Source organism: Pectinophora gossypiella, chromosome 4, assembly GCF_024362695.1.
Source record: "Pectinophora gossypiella chromosome 4, ilPecGoss1.1, whole genome shotgun sequence".
NCBI lineage: Eukaryota > Metazoa > Arthropoda > Insecta > Lepidoptera > Gelechiidae > Pectinophora > Pectinophora gossypiella.
Genome location: NC_065407.1, coordinates 711,463 through 737,991, shown reverse-complemented (window position 1 = coordinate 737,991; position 26,529 = coordinate 711,463). Strand labels below are relative to the sequence as shown.

Below are 26,529 nucleotides of genomic sequence, written 5' to 3'. Positions count from 1 at the left end.
TGTTAAAATTCGGATACACGAATACGGGTCAGTTTCAGTTTGCTTTGCAAAAGCGTGTATCAGATTTTAATTTAGAGATGTACACTTTTATTTATTCGAATTATTTGTGAAATCGATAACATTAACTCAATAAAAAAATAATTGATTTTAAGTATAAATTGAATCATTTTTATGTCAATTGTCTCTATTTTTTTTCATTGATATGTAATTGTACTCTATTTTCTCCATCAGCCAAATTGGCTAGAAAATTTGCAAGTTTCAAGTTAATAAACTACCCTGCCTGCCTGCTTGCCTGTACTATCTGTTTTCTTTGTATGTTTCTTGTGTCTGTTTCATTGTGTACAAATAAATAAATAAATAAATAAATAAATAATAAATAAACATAAAAAAATAATATATGCACAATTTAACCTATCTCTATTTATGTCAATTTGACATTTGGCTGTGTGGATGTGGACACGTATCATTGTAGTATTATTTTATGTATTTGCTAAGAATTACACTGGTTATAGTATAATTTATATAGTGTAGTGAGAAGTGCAGATAATAAGATATCTATCGCTACACGGGATACTTTATTAGTCCGCCAAAACCGCACATAAATAAGGTAAGAACCATTTCGGTCCTTGATATGTCGATCATGTTTCAGGCCGGATACTCATATTCTTTCAGTTTATACAGTAAAGCCGATAACATTCTTGCGAATTGTCGTTTTTTTGATATCTACTTAATAATCGCTTTCGATACACATGTGTATTTGACGATGTTCACTGACACTTCTTGACTTACTCTGCTGAAACATATTGGTCTTGATGTGATACACGTATTCTCGGTAAACATAGGCTCTGTAGTATTATTTCACTAGGTTAACTACTGGGTAGGTTACTATCAGGTCAACAGACTTGAAATTTAGTGGCATAGAAATTCATAACCAGATGGTGAAATATTTTATATTATTAAATCTTCAGCATGGCGGGTGTGGAGCAGCCATGCTATACCCTCATAAACTTCCCGACTGACTCGGAGCCCTACAATGAGATGCAACTCAAGCTTGATCTTGGTAAGACATATTCATTTTTATATTTTCTGTTATGTTAACTTCCATTTTTCTAATTGTGATTTGCTAATTGTGATGTGATTTGATTGCCACCACCTTATCTTTAAGCAATACACATTTGTTATTGCTGCTTATTGGTTATAAATTGTCTATGAAACAAGGCAGAATTATTACTTAATTGAAAAAAACTTTTAATTTAATAATTATAGAGAAGGGTGACACAAAAAAGAAGATTGAAGCCCTCAAGAAGGTGATAGGCATCATTCTGTCTGGGGAGAAGATCCCTGGGCTGTTGATGATCATTATCCGCTTTGTGCTGCCGCTGCAAGACCACACCATCAAGAAGTTGCTGCTCATCTTCTGGGAGATTGTCCCCAAGACCACACCCGATGGCAAACTCATGCAGGAGATGATTCTGGTCTGCGATGCTTATAGGAAGGTGAGTGTTATGAGTTATTTCATTGTCAACATATTTGCACTGTCTTAGGTTTTGTTGTGTGTATAAATATCTACATCCTTTTCTTTTTATTTATTATTTATGCAAACATTATACAAAAACACATAAACAAAAAAGTGTGTCAAGAACCAGAAAGGTTTGTATGTATACTTAAGGAATCGTCATATTATCAAATTATATCAAGGCTTGGGTTTCAAGCTGAAACCACATAATTATACATTTTTTGTTTTTTTTTTTTTTTTTAAAAAACCTTTTCACAAAGAACCACACAAACACATTGAAGTCATAATAACTTGTACCTACAGTGATTGGAAACTGGTAAGTTAATTGGTTTAGTTAGATCAATGTTGTAATGGTAAGCATAATATGAGTCAGCTTCCTTTCTTGCTAAGTTAATAAAAAAATATAAATAATAAAAAGTTACATACAACATACTAAAACTATGTTGTGTAAAGGTCCATTTTACAGGAATTACCTCCTCTATTTTTCTTTCGTTGGGTAGACTATTATTATTGCGTTATTTTGATGTCTGCATGAATTTCTCAGTTATAAGCTAATCCACTGTGGCAATCAACTGCAAGGGATAATGACAGGTGGAAAGCATTTGTGTTTAAGGGACAAGCTATTAGAACCACTGTTCAATAGTTTGTATATTGTATAATATGTGTAATCTTTTTAGTAAATCATGTTTGGAAATTGATTGGTGATTGATTTCACTTGGTGTGTGACATTGTCAGGACCTGCAACACCCGAACGAGTTTATCCGCGGGTCGACGCTGCGCTTCCTGTGCAAGCTGAAAGAGCCGGAGCTGCTGGAGCCGCTGATGCCGACCATCCGCGCCTGCCTCGAGCACCGGCATTCCTACGTGCGCCGGAACGCTGTGTTGGCTATCTTTACCATCTATAAGTAAGTAACTTCTCTCTCGCTCTCTAATTAAGAGCTGCGCTCTTGTCGGTGGCGTAATCGCCATTCCTCTCTTCTTCCCGCCAAAACCTTCATCTCCCGATACGACACGACCTGCACCTTCACTTTTATTTGTTTCATAAATGATGATGAATAATGGGTCTTCCCCTTCCTAGCTTCCTAGTTTGTTGTTAAGTAACTTGTGAATTCTATGTTACTTTTCTGCTGAACTTGGAGTCAATGGCTGATATCATGAGCACACCAGGAATATTATTATTGAGCTGCTAGAGGCCCTGACATAGGTCAATGGGGCTGACTAAAAGAAGAATTCTTTCATTTTTGTTAGCATCATTTGTCTTCACCTCTGTGCCATAACACTGATGACCTTTACCATATATTGTTGGAATGTGCCCGGAGTTTAGACAAGAGAAGAATAGTTTTTCGTTCTCAGGGTGTGATTTCCCTTGGCAATGGATAAGTCAATTGCTGGTTGGCAGAGCCACTATCAAGTAAGGCTTTTATTTTGTATTATTTGGTTGACCAATCCTTTGGTACACGAAAGCACCTATGAGGCTGGCATGATCACTCAGGGTGTTCAAAACCTCGTTAAAAATGATATAAACACCCTTATTCTTGTGACAAAACTAAGTATCTTAGTTGACCTTGGGCATTAACCGTAATTAACCCAATATTGTCGTTGTAGAAACTTCGAGTTCCTGATCCCGGACGCGCCGGAGCTGGTGGGCAACTTCCTGGAGACGGAGCAGGACATGTCCTGCAAGCGGAACGCGTTTCTCATGTTGCTGCACGCGGACCAGGAGCGCGCGCTCGCCTACCTCGCCGCGCGGCTCGACAACGTGCACAGCTTCGGAGACATCCTGCAGCTCGTCATAGTCGAGCTCATCTATAAGGTCTGTGTCATTATACAAGCTAATAATCTTATGCGTAAATCTGATTTATTTATTGTTCGTAATATGGTAACTAAAATTTAATTATTCATTCCAATGTTTCATTCATTTCAATGTTTGTTTTCATTCTAATGTTTGGAATTCCAAATAATTTATCCGGTTTTTAAAAAATCAGCCTAAAGTATGTTTCTGTTTGGTAGTATGAAGAAAGACGTAATTGGTATGCCAGACAATTCCCGTCTTGAATAAATTTGTGACACAAGACTGATATGCCTAAAAATACTCTATATGTTGTCCGTATGTTGTCCTTATCTTTGTATTTTGTGTCCATTGTGCTCAATAAAGTGTTTTATCTATCTACTCTACTCTGTTTCCTAGCATTCAATATTTGTGCTCACTGCTGAAAGATTATTAAACAGAAGTTGTTCAAGTATACAATATGTTGCCCTCTCCAGGTGTGCCACGCGAACCCGTCGGAGCGGTCCCGCTTCATCCGCACGGTGTACGGCCTCCTCAACGCGCCGTCGGCCGCCGTGCGCTACGAGGCCGCCGGGACCCTCGTCACGCTCTCCACCGCGCCCGCCGCTATCAAGGTTACTACCATCAATCCTTACATGTAGGTCGCTAGGTCAAAAAGGTCGAATTTGGAACTTTCCAATAAAACACTTAAGGCTTTCGAGTTATTGTAACAAAACATGATACAAATGAAATATAAAGACTGTTTAATGGTTCAAATTGATTTATAAAAATGACCTTCAATAAGTTTATCCTTGATAATTATTAAATTAATAGATTTTTCGAATTTGAACTTTCGAATTTGAATTTTCGCATTTGAATTTTAGAATTTGAATTTTAACGAACTTCCGAATTTGAATTTCTAAATTTGAATTTAAATTTGGGAATTGTAATTGCGCAGGCGGCGGCGGCGTGCTACATCGAGCTGATAGTGAAGGAGAGCGACAACAACGTGAAGCTGATCGTGGTGGAGCGGCTGGGCGCGCTGCGCCAGGCGGGCGGCGACGCGGCGCGGCGCGCGCTGCCCGCGCTGGCCATGGACGTGCTGCGCGTGCTGGCCGCCTCCGACCTCGACGTGCGCAGGCGCACGCTGCAGCTGGGTACGGACGCCCTGCTCAATACTGACGGGATCATTCGCCTCATGATTTTGAGTTCATGTTAAGCGGAATCTTCCATGATTTTTTGTGGTGATGGGTTAAAAAGGCCAATTAGAAGCAATTCACCTAAAAAGGAATATTGTAATTTCTAAAGACAGTTGTGTGTTGCAGCTCTGGAGCTAGTGGGTCCGTCACACGCGGAGCAGCTGGTGCAGGTGCTGCGGAAGGAAGCTGCACGCGCGGCCTCGGCCGACCACGACGACGCGGCCCGCTACCGCCAGCTGCTGGTGCGGGCCATGCACAAGGCTGCGCTCAAGGTGAGGGACTTGGCGACACTGTATAAGCCCGCGTATACTGTTGCCATCTATCGGTAGTCAGACAGATTGTTGATCTTGAAAATTATCAATACTCTCTGTAAGGGCCAAAGCTGGGTTCCGGCTTCAGCGCTCCATCTTCAGTTGTAGTTGTAGGAGTTGATCGTTAACTCAAAGATTCGTTAAGTAGGTTAAATTGTTTATTACGTGTTTATTAGCGCTCGTGGCTAGTACGTATCGTTTACGTTGAGTGACCGTTTCACACTGACCCACTAATATAATCGACTGCGCATCGCTACCAAAAGCAGGGCGCAACGTTAGCCAATTATGTTCGGTTGAAGACCGTACATGCTCCCAACTTATAAGAGGAAAGAAAAGTAAATTAAAAGGGTGAAACGATATGATTCGTAAAAGATCGTGTAACCAATACAGCACAGTACAAAATTTACAAGTTACTTAAATATCTTAAATATTTCATTGCCTAATTAATGCTAGATCCGTTATCTGCACTGAAGTATCTCCGTAAAGGTTTCTTGGGTGCAACAGCTGCGTAGGATGGCTCCCTCTGCTGAAGTTCCATGCTCTGACGGCTCGTCGTAGTCGTAGGTAGATTTATTTGTACTGCGTGCGTTGTCCTTTCCTTCTTGCCATTAATTATTCGACGGCATTTTCTTATAGAATAGTATACTGCAGCAGATATGACTCCTACTAACAACAGGTACAAAACAATGTATTGGTGGACGTCGTGAGTAGTTATCTCGGCGTTTGGTAACTTTTCGTTGTCTTTCTGCTGTTTCAAAAGTTTGTCTATGGTGTCGTGTAGCTTGCTTTGATTAAGGGTGGAGGAGTTTTTGTTTATTCCACTGAAGTCAAAATGCATCTCTTCCGTTAGATGCATGTTCACATCCGAAAGCTGGAGCAGGCCAGGATCGACGTTCGTCTGGCTTCCAAAATGGTTGAAGGCGAAAAGAGTCGTATCCTTTTTCTGAATGACACACCCTTCCTCCAAATCCAGTGTTCCAACTCTCTCCGTGTTCGTTGTCATAACATTATTTCCGCATATGACTCTAGCGTGGCAATTTTTGCAACAAAAATAAAGCCATCTGTTTGTTGTATGCAATTTGATCCACTCGTCGGAACATTGAACTGCAGTTGTTATGCAATGCGGATTTGTTTGCTGTCCTAGTATTTTTGCCTCGCACGGCGCCAGTTCACTATGTAGGCTTGAAATCGGATAGTTCGTGTTACAAATGAAGTTTATCTCATTTATTTGTACACATTGATTAACATCATCTTGGCTCATAGATATGTATGTATCTTTTCTGAAGTTGGCTGCTATGTGCGTTGACGTAGTTGTTACCTTTATGACGTCATCGTTAGGCTGATACATCGGGAGCGGTATTGCTCGAAACACCTGATAATCATCGTCACTCGTTAGCGGTATGTGCACTTCTAGCAGTAGGTATGATTGCGTAATACGAGCCTTGACATAAATAAGCTTGTAAATGTCTTTTAAGTTTTGTTCGATATTTTTTACAGGTAACGTGAGCCGAGTCGATATTCTCGCTGCAATCATGTGTAGTTCGTGAATTAGTTGTTTCGGGGTGAGCAGGTGGATGTCCAAATGGCCGTTGTGGATGTTCATAAGGGTATCCAAAAGTAGTTCCTGCGTACGTTTCAAGTTAGTTAAGATCAAGCTGGCTGTCAAGGACGCTGCGTTGATTTCGTTCATGGAAGACATTAATTCCACCTTATACACGATTTTGTTCATGGAATCGTTAGCTCTCGTTATGTAATCGTGTATAACGTCCAGTTGCTGCTTCATGAAGTTTTCGTTGGCTTTGATCAAGTTATTTTCAGATTCGACTATGCTCGTTTGATTCTTAATTAGCTGCAAAAGATAATTTTCGTTCTGCTGGACTTGTTCAATGTCGTTTTGGTATTTCGCAGCAAAATCTTCATCCAAAACACCAAATAAAGTTCTTGCCAGGTTACCTACTCCGTTAAACTCTCCACCTCACTTCTCTGAAGCAGTCAGACGTATATTTTGTAAATCCTTATTTGATATAATATTTTAAATAAATAACTTGTAAAATCAATAAATACTGTTCAAATAATAGGACAACAGAAAGTGGAAGAGAACGCGCGGATAGCGGTGGCTTAACAACTGTGAGTGCTATTACTTTGCATTACTTCGCACATACATTAAAGATCAAGTTGGACTGGTCGGTACGAGACTTTGTTCACTTTTGTCAATCGCAACAAAACTAACTTGAGCCGTGCGTGGCCTGACCGCTACATTACTATCGTATTTCTGATAGCCTGGTAGTTGCGTGCGCTGTCCCTATCGTTTGTCGAGTATGCCTAAAGTTGCGCGCTCGCCGCCTCGTTCGAGTTTACCTACTACTCCGATACCAGAGAGCGCGGAAAAGTTAGAAGTGACACATGATAACTTGAATGTTACTATTCGTAACAAGACGCGCAAAAATCTTATAGAACTTGAAAATGAAGATGCCTCGAGCAGTAAAGACACAGTTCTTCAGACCTTAAAACGGATGTTTGATGAGTTCGAGTGTAGGCAAAACTCCCGTCTGGATGACATCGAGAAAAAAATTTTAGCCATAAAGGGTCAGAATGAATCTATAAAAAACTCAAACACGGAGATAGAAAAATCTATTATTGATGTCTCAGCCCGTATTGAGAAGGTCCAGGATACTATAGCGAGCTTGGAAACAAATAGAAAACAAATAACACTACAAATTTCCAGAATTGAAGAAAAATGTGACATGTTGGACAGAGATTTAAGAAAAACTTGTATAGAGATCAGAAATGTGCCGAAGGTTAAAGGGGAGACAAAAAATGATCAATACAATTATGCAAAACATATGTCAAATGCTCTTGACCTGAACATTGGAATGTCTGATTGTAGGGATGTGTTCCGGCTGCCGAGCAAGAAAGAAAGCTCCACTTCGTCGATTGTTATAGAATTTTCAAATACTCTTATTAAATCCAACGTGCTTGATACATTGAAGAAACGCTATAAAGCCAAGATGCCTTCTCTTACTTCTTCTGACCTTGGACTGGTGGACTACAACAATGTAATACACATTTCCGAATACCTTTCACCAAAGGGACGCCGACTTCTTTTTCTGGCCAAAGGAGTGAAAAACGATAAAGGCCTTGCCTATTGCTGGACGGCAAGTGGAAATGTCTATCTGAAGAAGGAAGATGGCGGAACCCCTATATTGATCAAAAGCGAAGATCAACTTCACAAACTAAGGAACGAGTTGTGACTAAATATTATGTTCACTGTCATGTCTATTTGTTTTTACTCTATGTCACAAAATGTTTTTGCCTATTCAACTCACTACACCTCACATTTACTCAATGTTTACGAATACAACTTTAACACTACCCTCACACACATAAATACATTTCTACATTCAATTATTATTAGTGCGATCCTTGGTTTATTTTACGTTACTATTGTGAATATATATATTCGGCCCATTCTTACTTATAATATTAAAATTCGCAGATATTAATGTATTGGTAGATGACTTGGATAACTTTGGAACATCACATTCGACGGAATGTGACGCGGAAAGCATTTTTTCGTTACTTAATTTTTCATGCAAGCAAACAAAATTATTATGCTTAAATATTCGTAGTATCAATCGTAATTTCGATAGTTTTCTAACACTTATGTCACGCCTTAAATTTGCCCCGGATATCATCATACTGTCAGAATGTTGGTTAGCGACTTACCACGGCAGTCTCCCGGTAATTGATACGAGTTACAATTCTTATCAAACCACTGACAACTATAACAAAAGCGATGGCGTTGTATTATATGTGAACAAATCTCTCTCGTTCTCCGTTTCCGAACCCAATTTTCCGGAGTGCAATTGTTTGCTACTAAAAATTGATAACCGAACGGCGATACTCGCAATGTACCGACCACACTGCTTCAAAAAAAATGTGCCACTATTTTTATCATCGTTACATAATATACTTAAATCCATTTCATCTTTTCAAAACATAATATTAGCCGGTGATATTAATATCGATATCGGACCTGAATCAACCGAAGAATATTCAGATGAATACCTTAATCTATTGGCTTCATACAGCATGTTACCTACGCATAACTTGCTTACTAGAAAGGAGACTTGTCTTGATCACTTTATTTTAAAATCCAAAAACCCTAGCAATACCTTTGTGATCCACTCAGCAGTCACTGACCATCATCCAATTTTACTGTGTTTAGACGCTCATCAATCTAACCGTACCCACCGCTTTAACTCCAAATTAGATTATATTGGCTTGGATAATAGTATGCACTCTATGGATCTACAGTCGGTTTTATCTTCTTCCAACCCAGATCATGCAGCATTATTGTTCGTCAACCTTCTTATGCAGGCACTTGTAAAGAATACCAAAACTCTAAAATTATCACGCCGTGTCATTATTTTTAAACCCTGGATCACGATCGGTCTCTTACGATGTATGCGAAATCGAGACAATATGCATTTAAAACTCAGATCGGCCCCAAATAATACAACTCTTGCTTTAACTTACCGAAGATACCGTAATTTTTGTAACAACACACTTAAAAATCTAAAACGAGATTATCAAAAGAAACTAATAATTGAAGCGGGACGTAACAGTAAGAAATTGTGGGATGTTATTAAAGACAATACCAATATGAAAAGGCAGTATGAGGCTTCTTCCGAATTACTAAAATCTTTCAGTTGCCCTAAGGAATCTATTAACTCGGTAAACGAATATTTTGTTAATGTGGGTAAAACACTAGCAGAAAATATCAAATCTTCTAATCCTCACCCTCCTCCTGATATTGCTTTAGTAACAGCTACTCGTTCTTCCTCGCTTGTGTTGTTTGACACGGATGAACAAGAGGTTGAGCGGTTAATTATGTCTCTGAAAAATAGCAATACTTCTGGTTGGGATGGTATTACTTCAGCTTTTTTGAAGCGCTACATAAATATTCTTGTACCCCCTATTACTCACATTTGTAAACTAAGCCTATCACTTGGAGTCTTCCCTGATGTCTTTAAAAAGGCGGTAATTACTCCCATCTTCAAGTCTGGTCTCCGAACGTCTGTCACCAACTACAGACCTATTTCAATCTTGCCTACATTGTTCAAGATCTTGGAGCGCATTATGAATAAGAGACTTGTCTATTACCTGGAATCGAACTATATTCTCTCACCTCAACAATATGGATTCAGAACAAACAAATCCACTGATAGTGCAGTAGCTGATCTAATTGACTATGTTGTCGGAAACTTGGATGCTGGCAATAAATGTGTCACCGTGTTTCTCGACCTTGCTAAGGCGTTTGACACGGTCGACCTTTCTCTTCTCCTGTCAAAGCTGGAAGGCTTGGGAATCAGAGGCACTCAGCTTAGGTTATTCAAAAGTTACCTTACTAACCGTCTACAGTGTGCCAGGATTGGGGATTACGTCAGTAACTTCTTGCCAGTGACCTACGGTGTGCCTCAAGGCAGTATCCTTGGTCCTTCTCTATTTCTAGCGTTTATAAATGACCTGTGCCAAATATCCTTGGCGAACGGTAGAATAATTACTTTTGCCGACGATACGGCCTTAGTTTTTTATGGGACTTCATGGATTGATGCTTTTAATTCAGCTCAAACCGGCCTAGATCATGTGATATGTTGGCTGAGAACGAATTTGCTAACCGTAAATGCAGAGAAAACTAAGTTCATGATGTTCGGCATGCGAAGCTCATCCTTCCCTGATATAGTACCATCTCTTATCGCTCATTCCTGCTCTTCTGTCTGTAATACTTTTTGTTCTTGTCCCCTTTTGGAAAATGTAAGCACTTTTAAATATCTGGGTATACATCTTGATGAAAAACTTAACTTTCAATCCCACATAAATACCATTTCAAGCCGTATTAGAAAATTAATTTTTATCTTTAAATCCCTCCGTCAAATAGCAGAATTTAAAATTATAAAAATGGTTTATTTCGCTGTTTGTCAATCTGTCATTTCGTATTGCATCACCTCTTGGGGTGGTGCACCTAAAACTACTTTAATAAAATTAGAAACCGCTCAAAGAGCAGTCTTAAAGGTTGCCACATTTAAGCCTTTCCTTTTCCCTACTAATGAACTTTTTAAAATTTGGGAAGTATTGTCCGTCAGAAAACTCTTTGTCCTAAGCACAATATTGAGAAAACATGCCACAGTTAACTATGATCCCACTCTTATTCTTCGAAAAAGACGCCATGACATAGTTTGTGAAAACATTCCGCGAAAAACTGCCTTCGCAAAGTGTTTTTTTGGTTTCCTTGGTAATTACTTATATAATAAATGTAACAAGATAAACAATATTTTCCCCTTAAATAGCTACCGCTGTAAAGTATGTGTCTCAGTGTGGCTCCTTGGCCTTACTTATGATGATACGGAAAATCTGCTACTCGTTGAATCTTAATCATTGCTGTCATTATTTTTATTTTTGTTTTATTATTACGCACTAATACAAAGAAACAGCCATACTCTCACGTTCACTAACACAAACACGCTAACTCACACACACATTCATACATACACACGCACACATACATACACACAAATACGTTGAAATTTATTATTACACTTTCTTTAATTTTACTTTTTTACTGTATTATTTACTAATTACTCTGCAAATTTATCATAATTGTAAATTTAACTGTTTAATATCTGGAGGTGGAGACCTGGTGTCCTATATGACAGGTTTTACCTAGTTTAGGCACCAGCCTCTTCTCAAAAATTGTATGCACAAACCAAATGTCTTTTGTTATGGATTCTTTTTGTAGAGGAAATAAACTTTTTACTTACTTACTTACTTACTTACTTACTTAAAGTAACCTCGTTTTCGGCGACTTAAATGTTGTTCCAGCAAGAGGGTGTTATAGGCAGTCAGCTGATCGAGTTCGTGTTTTAGTTGCGACACTACTGGTTCGCATGGCTGTTTGTCGCTTCTTTGACATAAATGATCGATATTATTTATGTATTGTTTTATCCTTGAAGTTCCTTGCCAGAAACTTGTTAAGTTGTAGTAGACTAAGAGAGTCCATTCATCGTGGATGAGTTGCAGGTTTCCTATTTCATCAAAATAAATTGGTTTGTTGGCCTTGATTGGTGTAGTTTTCAGTGGTGACGTCATCGGTGTGGCGACAGCGGCAGCACTCGACGTTGATGTTAATGTAAACAAAGACAACAACAGTATTGTGAAACAATTCTTCCTCTTGTGGCATTTAGTTGTGCGATCTCTCTTAGTAGGTTGCTCTCGTGGCATATCGTTGCTACTACTCTCTATCGTAGTTTCTGTTATCTCACGTTTCGGAAGAGGTGCCAGCTTAGTTATCGGTCGCTTGAGGACGTTGTTCTGTGTCTTGATAGTAACGACACGAACATAACCGTCAGCTCCAGGATGTAGGGTAAGTACTCGTGCCATAGCCCATTTCCCAGGAGGCAGATTATCCTCTTTTACAAGAACTAAGTCTCCAACGCAGATATTTTCCTTCGGCTTCAACCATTTGCTCTTAGTTTGCAATTGGTGAAGGTATTCGTTAGACCACCGACGCCAGATATGGTGTTGCATCTGTTCAACCAGCTTCCATTTATTACGGAGATCTATTTTATCTTCAGAGCAGTCCTCTTGAGGCAGCGACATCAGTGGTGTCCCGGTAAGGAAGTGACCCGGCGTCAACGTGTCTAGGTCATCCACATTCTCGGTAAGTGGGCATAGCGGTCTACTGTTTAGGCAGGCTTCAATCTGCGCGAGTAGTGTTGTAAACTGCTCGTAATCCAGCTTTTGTTCTCCCAGGACCCTAGTTAAGTGAAATTTCATAGATTTCACTGCCGCCTCCCATACGCCAGCCGCCGTTGGCCATTGCGGGCATAGGAAGTGCCATTTGATTTGATGGTTATTTATTGCTTTGAAGAATTCAGGCGAGGTCATTGTTTTGTATGCGGTGAATTCTTCTTGTAAAATTCGAGCGGCTCCCTTAAAATTCGTGCCATTATCCGAATACATATGCGTCGGAGTTCCACGCCTCGCGCACAGTCTCTTTAGGGCTGCCAAAAATGCTTGAGAGCTTAGATCTGACACCAATTCGATGTGAACAGCCTTCGTAACTAGGCATATAAATATAGCGATATATCCCTTTGTAGTCTTCACTCCCCGTCCTTTGTTTAATTTGACCTCCACGTGTCCAGTGTAGTCCACGCCGCAGTGGGTGAAGGGTCGAGACGGTGTTACTCTCTCCATTGGTAAGTTTCCCATAATTTGATCTTTCTTCGTTGTTCTGAAGCGATGGCATCTCACGCATAGACGGATAATGCTTTTGGCTGCACGCGTTCCACCCACTATCCAGTAGCGTTGTCTCGTGTACGCTAATGTTAACCGCACGCCACCGTGTAACGTGTGCTTGTGTGCGTGTTCTACAACAAGCTGTGTAAGACGTCCATGATGCGGTAGGATAGCAGGGTGCTTGCTTTCTTCCGGTAGAGTGGTGTTATGCAGTCGTCCTCCCACTCGTAGTATTCCTTTAGCGTCCAGGAATGGAGTTAAATTTAATATTTTGCTTTTTGAAGTTACAGTTCCGTTTTTCTTTAGATATAAAATGTCATCGGCAAAATATTTTTGTTGTGTAGCCAGAATAATGAAGTCATTAGCCTTTTGCAATTCTGTAGTTGACAAACAAATATCAAACTTGTAACTTTTATTTCTAAGCCTTGTTATGAAACGCGATACCCAGGCTAGGCATCGGGTTGCCTGAGTCATTGTGCCGCATCGTTCTAACAGCTGACTTATTATGTTATCATCGTTTTGTTTGATAACTTGAGCATGACACTCGTAGGTCATGTCCACGTTTGTTATGAACTCCTTGCTTTCAAAGTCGGCCTTACGTCTCGTTTTTAGCCAGCTAGGTCCGTGCCACCACAAATCGAAGTTTATAAGCTGAGATGGCAGTAATCCTCTACTAGCACAGTCGGCAGGGTTGTCCTTTGATTTGACGTACTTCCATTGTGTAGCGGGTATTATCGAGGTTATGATTGCCGTTCGATTAGAGACATATTTTTCCCAGTTCTTATTGCCTCCTTGCAGCCACGCCAACACGACCTGGGAGTCCGTCCAGCAATGAATGGTAAGTTCATTTTCCGATAGTGCAAGCTTGACCTTCTCCATAAGCCGCGCCAGTAGAAGCGCGCCGCATAGTTCTAGTCTCGGCAGGGAAGGTTTCTTGTTCAGCGGCGCTACCTTGGTTTTTGACGTAAGCAATGTTGTGACGCATTCTCCTTGTTCGTTAGTTGTTTTGGTGTAAATTACGCAGGCGTAGGCTTTTTCGCTTGCGTCACAAAATCCAACTAATTCAATGTGCTCACTGGCACTATTTATCCACCTCGGTATTGTTATTTCGGATAAATTTTCCAAATCTGACTGGATTTTTCTCCATTCTTTCGCCGTTTCGTCGGGTATATGTCCATCCCAGGTAAGTTTATTATTCCACAAGTTTTGGAATAATATTTTAGCACTGACTATGATCGGAGCAAGCCACCCGAGGGGGTCGTATAGCTTGCTTATATCCGATAATAACATCCGTTTAGTTATTTTCCCGTTCCGTGCAGTCAGGCTCCATTTAAAACAGAAGTGGTCGAGTGATGTATTCCAGCCAAGTCCGAGCATTTTTGTTGGTGTATCCTGTTTGAAGTTAAAGACGTTTTGTTGACTTTTCTGCTCTTCGGGGAGATCCTGAAGGACATCTGTATCGTTAGTTGCCCATTTTCTCAGCGTAAATCCGCCCCTGCGTAACAATTCGAAAAGTTGTTTTTGTAATGTTCGCGCGCCTTCTAGTGTATTATGCCCTGTAATGACGTCATCCATATAGAATTGGTGACGTAATGCTTTATTTGCCATAGGAAACTCGTGTCCTTCGTCATCTGCTAGTTGCTTTAGCGTGCGCATAGCAAGGAACGGGGCTGCTTTAGTCCCATACGTTACCGTACACAGTTCCATCTCCTGTAGTACATTGTTAGGAGATGAACGCCAGATGATCTTTTGCAGGGGCCTTTGATCTTCGTGTAAAAATATGGCGCGAAACATCTTCTCGATATCGGCAGTGAGAGCGTATTTATAGTTCCTCCACTTGATAATGAGAGAACAGATATCTTTTTGCAAGTTGGGTCCTGTCTCCATGAGATCGTTGAGACTGTAGTTGCTGTCCGTTTTCATAGAGGCGTTAAAAACGACCCGCAGTTTGGTGGTAGTAGCTTCCTCCCGTACGACCCCATGGTGAGGTAAGAACGCTTGCAAAGACGTGGTTAATGGTCGCGCGGCAGGTGTCATATGACCCAGTTCTACGTATTCGTCGATAAAACGCTTGTATTGTTCGGCGAAGTACGTTTGCCGTGCCATTTTCTTTTCTAGTTGTAAAAATTGAGCGACAGCTTGAGGTCTTGACTGTCCCAACTTGTCTTCTAGATCTGCCTTCATCGGCATCTTAACGACGTACTGTCCAGTACTCAGGCGCGTAGTGGTTTCCATGTAATGTTTTTCACAGAAATCACTTCGTTCAGTTGTCTCGTTATCCTCGTTAATCTCTTCCGCTTGCCAAAATTTACTTATGTTGTCTAACTCGTTGAGCGTGACTAAACAATTAAACGTTCTGTTTACATTGCCGCATAAGATCCATCCTAGCTTGGTATGCTGTGCTACAGGTGATTTATTATCCTGTTTTACCACTCCATCTTGGATTATCAACGAGTAAATATCTGCACCCAATAGGATATCGATGGGTCCAGTAACGTGAAAATTAGGATCTGCTAGTTTCAGGTTCTGTAGGTGCGACCATCTTGTTTCCGTTAGGGAAGTACTAGGCAAGTTATTTACCAATTTTGTCATGACTAGTACCTCTGTAGAAAATGTAAAATCTGAATGTATAGATTTACAGTCCAATGTAAGTAAGCCTTTACTATTTCCGAGAGACGTGCCCACCCCCGAAATGACGGCGCTCAGTTTGCGTCTCTTCAGGCGTAAACGTTGGGCGGCGCTTTCAGTGATGAGGGATACTTGTGAACCCTGATCGAGTAAACCGCGTAGAGTGACGTATGTACCCTCCGCATTTTTTGCCATTATTTGGACAGTGGTGAGTAAGACCTCCGTATCATCACTCGTGCTCGTGACGTTGTGTGCGGCTCGTTCAGTTGAGAAAGATGCTTTATTGCTCTCACTTTGGTCCACATGGAGTAGGGTATGATGTTTTTTCGAGCATACTCGACATGTTTTCTCTGACGTACAATCCATGCCATTGTGACTGAATAAGCAATTCGGACATACATCCAACTTTGCTACCTTTTCGTTTCGTGTTGCTACGTTCATTTTGTTAAATATGTCACATTTCATCAGAGTATGCGTATTCTTGCATAGTGGGCAGTTTAGACGCGCTGCATAGTAAGCGTTTGCCCACTTTCCACTTCGCTTAAAGTTTGTTGCTCTCTGTTCATTAGAATAATTGTTATTATTTTTCGTTGAATTTTGCGCCCAAGCTATTTGTTTCTTTTGAGGAAATTCTTGTTTAGGGACGCCTTGGCCCTGTTTCACCGTTTCAAAGGCAATAAACTTCATCTCAAGAAAATGGATGAATTCCATGAGATTGGGAAGTTCCCGGGGGTTTTCTAAATCGTGGATGTAGTCCGCGTACGTTGTGGCGTCAAGTTTCGGCAATAATAGGTGGACTAGAATAGGATCCCACGTTGCTACATCGACGTCTATGTTGGTAAGGCCGTTTATACACTCGTTCACAGTGTCGTGCATCCTTTTTAAGTGGCTTGCCGATGCGGCTTGGATGTTAGGTAGACTGAGAAGCGTGTTTATGTATGATGAGCATAAAAGTCGTTTATTCTCATACCTGTTACGCAGGATGTCCCAGCACGAGTCGTAATTGTCAGCGCTTATATTCAGATGCTGTACGAGCTTTTCTGGTTCACCTTTCAATTTAGATTTCAGTAGCTGCATTTTTTGCGACTTCGTTAGCCACTTGCTCGTATGGATCGTTTCCACACAAAGATCGCGAAAAGACACCCACTTGTTATAGTTTCCGTTAAACTCGGGTATATCAATTGTAGGCGTTGTTTTCTGGCGATTAGTGTCCGCCCAGATTTTCCTATTGATTTCCCTTTTCAGCGAGTCGTGCATCTCCTCTAGTCTGCGGTATTCTTGTTCATAAGTCGGGTCATCGAGTACGTAGTCGAGCTCCCAGTGGATTTTATCAACAGCTTCCCACCTGGTTTTCAGTATAGCTAAACTATCGTCGAGTTCCCACTTATCCTCTAATGCCATGACGTTGATTTTAGAAGCCGTTTTTTCAAAGGCACTAAAGTTTAAAAATTGTTTCCGCAGAAGTTTTCTGTTATCCTCCGAGATTTTCATATCCGTTAACCCCGAAGGATTATTGTTATCCTTAGATGAACCTGCCATTTGGTTATCTTCCATTCGGATATCAGTTGTAGGGCATGGTGACATGACAGATAAAGATAGTTTTTCCTTTAACATCCTCTGTCGTGTTTTCTCGTATAAAGCTACCGTTTGCTCATAAATACCTTCTGTGACGTAGTCCATGTCAGGCGTCACAAGTGGTGCAAGATTCTCGTGATTCATGCTAAACTCAGCCCAGTGAGCCTCCAAAGCCTCTAGACGTCTTTCTAGATAACCCAAATTCTTCCTTTGAACAGGATCCTTGGCGTAGTTGGAGGTGATTTGCTTAATGTTATCGTAGGTCACCTTCTGTTTCTGAAGGAGTTGATCTACGTTAGTTGCCATCGTGGCGTCAGTTGGAAGCTTCGCTGAAAGAAGTACGTGCAAGTTACACAGTGATATATGCGCTTTCTCAATGCACTTGGTGAGACCCGCTTGTGGGAGGCCAAAAACACCGATTCGCTATCACAGTAACACTAACACAACACTCCGCTAGTAGCTCGAAGGACCATACGATGTAAGGGCCAAAGCTGGGTTCCGGCTTCAGCGCTCCATCTTCAGTTGTAGTTGTAGGAGTTGATCGTTAACTCAAAGATTCGTTAAGTAGGTTAAATTGTTTATTACGTGTTTATTAGCGCTCGTGGCTAGTACGTATCGTTTACATTGAGTGACCGTTTCACACTGACCCACTAATATAATCGACTGCGCATCGCTACCAAAAGCAGGGCGCAACGTTAGCCAATTATGTTCGGTTGAAGACCGTACACTCTCTATAGTATTATCGATAGCTCGTTCAGATCAACACTATATCATTCAATATTGTCATTTAGATCGATAGCATCGATAGTCCCCGGTACCGACCACGCCGGCATGGTCAACGCTACCTTTATTCAGCGCTATCGCTATCGATCCAGTAGAGTCAATTAATTCTTTCAAATATAATCCTCTCAGACGATGCCACGACCAACTTTGCACCATCAGGCCTGTTGTCCATAATTTTGTGCCGGGTGAGAGCCTTCAGTGCTTCCCATTTGTCCGACCAAGTAGTTAATACCATCTATACGTAAAAAAAAACTTCGCCATGTTATGTGATATCTCTACCTGGTGTGTAGTTCCCCGAGGTGGCGGGCAGCGTGGCGCCGGCGCTGCTGGAGCTGCTGGGCGACGGCAGCGAGGCGGCCGCCGCAGACGTCATGCTGTTCCTGCGCTCCGCGCTGCACACCTTCACCGACCTGAGGCCCTCCATCTATGAGGTATGGCACCCTGGCGTAATTGCTCACGAGATATAAACTACAACATAACACAAGATTTCGACTATATTCCAATTGGGGTGATCAAAGGTGCATACGTCGCAAGATGAACTAAGTATCCACGCCTCATCGAGCTTTCAGTTACAGATGGTGAGTCGTATCGCCATAATGGTCGAGCCAACTGTGTTAGTGAACTGTATAAAGACTACACGAATTGTTATAAAGCACACGTGCACAATGTAGACAATAATACTTCGTGTAGAATGGACACCCTCCGCACCAATCCGAGCTTTCCTCGCCCCATCCCTGGTAACCGTAACTGTAACTACGCCGGAATTACTCATAAATGACTGGGTTAAAGATAAGTTATAAAATGCTAATTTAGAAAAAGAAGCCAGTCTAAGAAGATCAAAAATCTATCACATTGTTTGACTAATCTTCGAATATCAATATTGAATTATGTAACAATGAGTATGACGTTTAACCTCATGCATTGATGACGTCACTAGCCAATATTTCCATACAAACTCGAAAGATTTTTTTTATTTTGACGTTTAATAAAAAGTATCTCATTTGTGTGTTAGCGGTTGCATATCCTAGTAAGTAAAATAAAATAAATAAAAGATAATATTGTTGCGTAAACACTTATTCGTGGTAATTTTTAATCGTGGCATGGTGGAGTGTGCTCCATACCTCCTCCGATTAATTGATGGCAGACCTGTGCCCGGCAGGGGGGTGTATAGGCTGTTTATGATATGATGACATTTTTTAACTCATTTCTTTTCATAATGAGTAACCGATGCATGTCCTTATAGAAACTGCTGGAGTGCGTGTCCCACATCAAGGTGGGCAAGATAGCCCGCTCGGCGCTGTGGCTGGTGGCGGAGTTCGCGGACACGGCCGGCGCCGCGCGCGCCGCGCTGCGCGTGCTGGCTGGCGTCATACCCTCGCCCGCGCGCGGCGACCGCGCCCACGAGGTACCTGCGCTGGCGTACAACCATTCATACATTCATTCATCCAAAACTAAGGCAACAGGCAGGTTCTGAGCAGGTCATGTCGTCTGAACAACCGACGATCTTTGGACTAAAAAGCTAAGGTATGGGTTCCCCCAAATGCAGTTCGACGATGAAGGCCATAAAGAAAATGGCGCTACGAGCGGAACCGTTTTCTGAAAGGGTGGCACAAAGAAACTGGGAATTGGGAGGCGTGAAAGAAAGGAGAGGCCTTTGCCCAGCACAGGACATCGATGGCTAGCCAATAATAATAAACCTTTGGCGATGTGTCCTTGTTTCTTTGGAGGTTAGCTACTGGCTTTACAATAAATATATAACGTCTGCAGGAGGAGAAGGAGACGGAAAAAGAAAAGCCGGAGTCTGCGCCGCGCCAGCTGGTCACCAGTGACGGCACGTACGCCTCGCAGTCCGCGTTCAACCTGCCGCCGTATGTACCAAAAATACCACCTCCTAACATCACATTTCCTAAGTGACGATACCTTGAAAAAAATCAGTATATTTCAGAGATGACGAATATCTATCACTAATACATAATTGTTTATACAAATCATAAGACAAATTTTCTTGACTCTTCTTTTCGTTGAGGTCCTTTTTTGACAATGTATCTCATTTTATATCTCTGATGACTCTCAAGAATTTTATCGTGCAATAATACAGTATCAAACCAGCCTACAAGCACATTTTCCTCCAGACCGACATCAACAAACACTTCCACGGGGCCAGCCTTATGGCAAGCATTGCGTGAGGGAGAGAGCTTCACCGCAGCTTGTGCGTGCTCAGCGCTGGCCAAACTGGCGCTGAAGCTGCCTGCGCCCAGCGAAGCCGCTAGCGCACTGCGGCTGGCTGCAGCATTGCTCGTCTACCACAAGCAGCATGCAGGTAATACACACAACCACCGGGCCAGCTCGTACACTATTTCACGGCGTCACCACCAGGACACCATGCGACTTCCTGATACCAGGGATGATGAGGGTAGTAATCCACCTCATAGAAGAAGACCGCAGTTATCAATCTGTCGCTGAAGCTGCACCAGCCCAGGCCACCCGCTTAGCTGATCTGAAGTTTTGAGAGATCCGATTTTTTAGAAAAATGTCTGCTGATCTGACCTGATAAATTCGGTTCAGCGGTTTAGAGTTCGACCCGAGATTATCAGGTGTTCGACTGACCTAACACGCGTATCTATAGCCTCTTTGGTATAATGTTAAAATGTTTTTCAATTTCGCCGATAATCTTCCCCTCAGGTGGTCAAACAACGGGCCTGACGGCAGATGACATGGAACACGCGGCCATCTGCCTGCTGGCGGCGGCGTCCAAGCCCACCGTGGTGCAGGACGCGCTGCTACAGGGCTCCCGGGACGCGCTGGCTGCGTTGCTGCAGCTGCCCGATAGGCAACTCGCCGATATGGAGAAGGTCGGTCGAGTTTTATTAAGCTCATCAAAATCTTTCATAGGGCGCCTGCTTTGTAGTTAAACAGTTCATCATTCCTGTCACATAATATTAGCTTTCAAGGTGGTTCTTCGTCTTGCTGTAAGATAGATTTCCGACCTTATCAACATTGACAGACTGGGTTTTGAATGCCCAAGATGTTATGAAGCTTTATCGCCAATAAATCTATCAAGCAGATTGGTCAGAAAGAAACATTTCCACTTTATGAAAGACCAGCACTGAGCAAATGATTCATAATTTTAGAACAACTGTGACTGTAAGATTTCTCTGACTTGTGAGCTCGTGTGATTTCTTGGTCGCTGGATTTAAGCGGGCAATAAGGTATTTTATTAGGAGAGTCATGATGGTGAGGGGTAGGATGTTGAAGGTGTTAGTCCCCGCAGGAGGCGGCGGAGGCGCCGGCGCGTGCGGTGGAGCTGGAGTCGGGCATCCAGTTCGCGGCGCTGGCCGCCGCGCCCGCCGCCGCCGCGCACCACGACATCTTCGAGCTGTCGCTCAGCAAGGCGCTGCAAGGTCAGTCTACTAACATTGGATAACAGACCGCTTACGAACACTCCCGGTAAAAAATAGGGCAACATGCCTGAGCGTAAGAGAAAAGCGCTTCGTAGGTATGTGACCTAACCTATAATTGTTCTGAGTTTCCCTTCCGTTTGGAAGCTCATACAGGCAGTCGCTTAATCGAGCTGTCAAATTCTCCGGTTAGGTTACCCAGGGAAACATGATATCACTGATATGATGATACCTCAGCGCACTTAGAGAAACGACTACATTGGATCAGGACATTGTCTGAGAGGATTATGTTGGGAGAGACGCGATCTCCAAGTGGGCCGTAGGATAGGTGTTGATGGAAAGCGACATCGGCATCCTGCATCGCAATATTGTTCCTCATATATTACAGACGAGGTAGATCCTGAAATACGCAATTTGCAACTGTCCATTTGGTGACTTGTTAAATCAAGTCGAACATTTTCGAATAGCTTCGAAATTCAGAAAACCCTGTTGGCTTATTAGTTTTAGTATTCGCAGCGTTTTGTTATCTACTATCTCTTAACCATCAAGAATAACATTAACCCAGTAAAACATACTACCCTTCTCTGTCTCCCAGGGCGCGGCTCAGGCGGGTCAGAGGAGCGCGGTAAGCTGTCGAAGGTGACGCAGCTGACCGGGTTCAGTGACCCCGTATACGCTGAGGCCATTGTCGCCGTCAACCAGTACGATATTGTGCTTGATGTGCTGGTGGTGAACCAAACTGGTAAGTACAGATTTTTATTATGTTCTAATACGATAATGGCCCCGATTCCTACTCACACCTGCTAATTTTGTTTTCCGTTTTACCTGCCATTTTCTTACCCGCCGAAAAGAAAAGGAACGCATGATTGACAACTGTTAATTTTGAAATGAATGAATAACCCGGGTGAATGAAATAGGCATCTCGTTCATACGTAATCCGTTTGACGTGGCTTGTCAACCTAATTCTGTCGGATTATTGGCCGATAAAAAAAATATTTTATTACAAATTGATTTAGAACATGTTCCTCAAGTCATTTGTCAGGTGTGATTGTGACTAAACGCAAATTTGATCCTACTGGACTGGAAGCTAATTGAGTAGCTGCAAGATTTTATCTGATTATTTTGTTTGTGGCTTTGACCCCCAAATTTTGGGGATTACGAGCGAGAGTTTATGTGTGTAATTCCTCCCCTACAGACGACACGCTGCAGAACTGCACGGTGGAGCTGGCGACGCTGGGAGACCTACGGTTGGTGGAACGGCCGGCCGCCGTGGTGTTGGCGCCGCGGGACTTCGCCACCATCAAGGCGCATGTCAAGGTCGCCTCCACAGAAAACGGGATCATTTTCGGAAATATTGGTATGTGATTTATGGATACATTAGTTCTCTTTTCGATTTTCCTGGCATTTCGTTGAATCCTCCAAGAAAGTGATCATATTCAGGAATTTGGCGAGTGTTGCTCGGAACTACCGCGGTGTTGTTTTCCACTAAAAAAAGGCATCACATCCGAGAACATTGGTATACCATTGATGGATCTACCTTGGATGCTGTTGGAGGGGCTGTTGTCTTACGCCGTGCTATACCTAACATAATGTTTAAGGGTATTGGGACCCTAGCCAGTTTTAATCGGTTATCTAGATGGCGTACGTATGGCGCATTCAGTGTAAAACATAAATAAATTAGTTTTTTTTCTCATTTACCATTATTACTGAAGCTTCATTTTATTGTTGCCACAAGAGGATTAAATATACGTTCCCATACAAAAGTATTTACTAAGTTTCTGTATTTTAGTTACATATAAACAATTTTTTTTTTGTGTCTTGAATGTACTCCGAGGTTACTCTTATATCCTTTTTTTTTGTTTTTTTTTTTTCTATTTTTTTTTAAAGGAAGAATTGTTAATGGTTCTGTATTTATAATGAAGTGTCATCGTCTGAATCTCTTGAGTTGCTTATTATTAGGTATTTTGTGTGTACTATTTATATAAGTAGGTATATATGTTAGGTTATGTATATAGGTTAGGTATATATTATATTTGTAAGTATGTTATATATTTATTTGCATGTATTTGTTGTTAAGTTGTATGCATAGTTTGTACCCGCAATCTTTCATTTTTTTATTTTTTTTTACCTTTTTCCTCACCTTATGGTTGTCTGGAAGAAATCGCTTTAAGCGATAAGGCCGCCATTTGCCATGTACTTAGTTAAGAGACTTTTTGTAATTATTTCTTTTTATTTTGGTGCAATAAAGTGTATTTGTATTGTATTGTAAACATATTATATACCTTTAGAGAAGTTTTTTTTATATGTAGTTTCGTATAATAAGTAACAATGTATGTATACTCTAGTGTACGAGGTGACGGGCGCGTCGATGGACCGCGGCGTGGTGGTGCTCAACGACATCCACATCGACATCGTGGACTACATCCAGCCCGCGCTCTGCTCCGACGCGGACTTCAGGCAGATGTGGGCCGAGTTCGAGTGGGAGAACAAGGTGACCAAACAACAACGAACTATCTACTACTATATAATAAAGAATGATACTGCGTATAGGTAACTCAACACACACCGAAAACAACACAGCATCGAAAACATCGTGAGGAAACCCACGTACGTACGTACGTAAACAGCCTATATACGTCCCACTGCTGGGCACAGGCCTCCCCTCAATCAACCGGATGGAGCATACTCCACCACGCTGCTCCAATGCGGGTTGGTGGAGGTGTTTTTTTACGGCTAATAGCCGGGACCAACGGCTTAACGTGCCCTCCGAAGCACGGAATCATCTTACTTTTTCGGACCATCAGGTGATTCAAGCCTGAAAAGTCCTTACCAAACAAAGGACAGTCTCACAAAGTGATTTCGACAATGTCCCCATCGGGAATCGAACCCGGACCTCCAGATCGTGAGCCTTACGCTCTAACCACTAGACCACGGAGGCTGTTAAACCCACATTCCCGAGAAATACTTACATTTCCGGAGATACGTGACCTAACCTGTATTGGGCTAGTTTTCCCTTCGCGGGTTGGAAGGTCAGACAGGCAGTCGCTTCTGTAAAAAACCGGACCTGTCAAGTCTTCAGGTTAGGTTAGCGGACCCTGTAAAACGGGATAATGCTAGGGGGTGACTGCGTATAGTAACACACCGCCCCGCACCAATTCGTATCGCCCTCATCCACTCTGGGTCGTAGTCTAAATGGCTGTAAGCCGCTAAGGAGAGAGCGGGAGCGCGTGCGAACTGTCCGTCTCGCTCGCACTTACGCGGTAAGGCGGCACACGGTTACATTGAGATTTTTGTAACGAGTATTTTGCCTGGAGTAAGTTACACGAGGGAGACGGCAAGTGTTCCTTCGATAATCTCTCTCTCTCTCTGTTGCAAGTGTTCTTGTAATGAGATGCAAGTGCCACTGCCGGATACACGCCTCCCGTTATCGGTTGGAGTAGATGCGGAGCACACTCCATCACGTTGCTCTTCTCTATTCTCACGTCATTTGTTCTTGCTCTATTTCCAGGTGTCCGTGAACACAAACATCACTGATCTTAAAGAGTACCTGCAACATCTACTAGCGTCTACCAACATGAAGTGTCTCACGCCTGACAAGGTACTTGTCATCTGATTTTGCTCATGGATACATTTGCTTTTTTTCAGTTTTTAACCGATTTTAAAAAAGGAGGGTTCTCAATTTAATGTCGCTGTTTTGACGTATTATTGACTTTTTTACTGATTTCCTCACTTTTTATTACCGGAGTGAATGCGACATGAGAATTATTTCTTATTCTTTTCATGTGGGTTGTGATGTGGATGGCCAACCTCATTAACCCAGGTGTCAGAGCCACTTATGACTTGGCTATGACTTGTTAACACCATGGGATCTAAAAGGCCACATCAAAGCAATTCATCTAAAAAAACAATATTGCCATTTGAAATTTGCGCATATAAAAATAAGTGCGCAATGACAACAAATGTCAAAATGCAATATTGCTTTTTTAGATGGATTGCTTCAATGCGGCGTTTTTAACCTCCACATCTCGTGTTCCCAGGCGCTGTCGGGGCAGTGCGGCTTCATGGCGGCCAACCTGTACGCGCGGTCCATATTCGGCGAGGACGCGCTGGCCAACCTCAGCATCGAGATCCCGCTGCACAAGCCCAACGCGCCCGTCGTCGGACACGTGCGCATACGAGCCAAGAGCCAGGTACGGATCAATCAAACTGAATATTATATTGCAATAAACGAAACAATAACAGAGGAGAAAGGTTTAAAATGTTTTATAAATGTTGTGAGGAATTGCTCCAGTGGAGGGCAGACATGACTGTCCCCCCTTGGGGCCAGGTGTATGAAGTCGAACGACGCGTTTTCCGTAGCTATCACTGATTACTTATGTGTGGTAACTTCTATTGTTAATTGCAGGGCATGGCGCTGAGTCTAGGGGATAAAATCAACATGATGCACAAGGCGCCGCAGCCGAAGCCGCCCGCCAACCCCACCCCGGCCGCGTGAAGAAGACGACAAGTATTGCCGTCGCTAAATAAACGGCACTGCACCTGTCACGTGCTATGGACGCGATACGCTATAGTCAGGTATACAGACAAAATGTATCAGGATTACAAAAAGAAGTTGTGAGCGTCATACTGACTCCGGGGGGGTTAAATGGGGGGGGTTAATAGACGTTGGCGCATAGAAAAATAACTGCGCAATGCCAACAAATGTCAAATAGCAATATTGCTTTTTTAGATGTATTGCTTCGATGTGGCCCTTTTAACCCCGCGTAATCAATTTGTTTGAAACTGTGACGTTGTGTATAAAAGTTTCTTAGAATTGGACGGATTGCCATCAAATGTGCAGTGGTTGTTATTTAGCGATTTGTTCTTATTTGATTACTTACTATAGTTATAATATTGATATACAATAGAATGATTGAATATAAAATTACTATTTACTGTGACACTTTATTTTATTTCAACTTATGCAATTAGTATTTTTTTTTTGAAGAATGAAAATTATCTGCTTTTCAAAAGAATTATGATCTCGATTATAAACGCATCCACGTTACTTTCT

The 26,529-nt window shown here is 42.0% G+C and overlaps 1 protein-coding gene across 2 annotated transcripts; it reads left to right on the top strand.

Annotated features, from left to right (window-relative positions):
* The first annotated feature begins 442 nt into the window (after window positions 1-442).
* Window positions 443-26,416, top strand: LOC126366485 (coatomer subunit beta). Of its 2 annotated transcripts, none has more exons than XM_050009596.1 (20): window positions 443-607; window positions 969-1,060; window positions 1,267-1,496; window positions 2,252-2,421; window positions 3,122-3,329; window positions 3,782-3,919; window positions 4,243-4,441; window positions 4,610-4,755; window positions 18,369-18,509; window positions 19,322-19,483; window positions 19,846-19,946; window positions 20,211-20,398; window positions 20,761-20,930; window positions 21,350-21,479; window positions 22,072-22,218; window positions 22,672-22,833; window positions 23,822-23,967; window positions 24,985-25,074; window positions 25,514-25,666; window positions 25,882-26,416. In XM_050009596.1, exons 2-20 carry the CDS (start codon window positions 970-972, stop codon window positions 25,969-25,971), a joined length of 2,862 nt encoding a protein of 953 aa, XP_049865553.1. In that variant the 5' UTR covers window positions 443-607; window position 969; the 3' UTR covers window positions 25,972-26,416. The 2 variants fall into 2 exon arrangements, with proteins under 2 accessions (XP_049865553.1, XP_049865552.1); XM_050009595.1 differs by having other exon boundaries at window positions 21,341-21,479.
* Window positions 26,417-26,529: the final 113 nt, after the last annotated feature.

Bases quoted from the DNA above. Each gene is read 5' to 3' on its own strand.
- LOC126366485 (XM_050009595.1), top strand. From the start codon at position 970: ATGGCGGGTGTGGAGCAGCCATGCTATACCCTCATAAACTTCCCGACT. The intron at 3,920-4,242 runs GTTACTACCATC...GTAATTGCGCAG, and splicing joins CCGCGCCCGCCGCTATCAAG to GCGGCGGCGGCGTGCTACAT. The intron at 19,484-19,845 runs GTACCTGCGCTG...TAACGTCTGCAG, and splicing joins GCGGCGACCGCGCCCACGAG to GAGGAGAAGGAGACGGAAAA.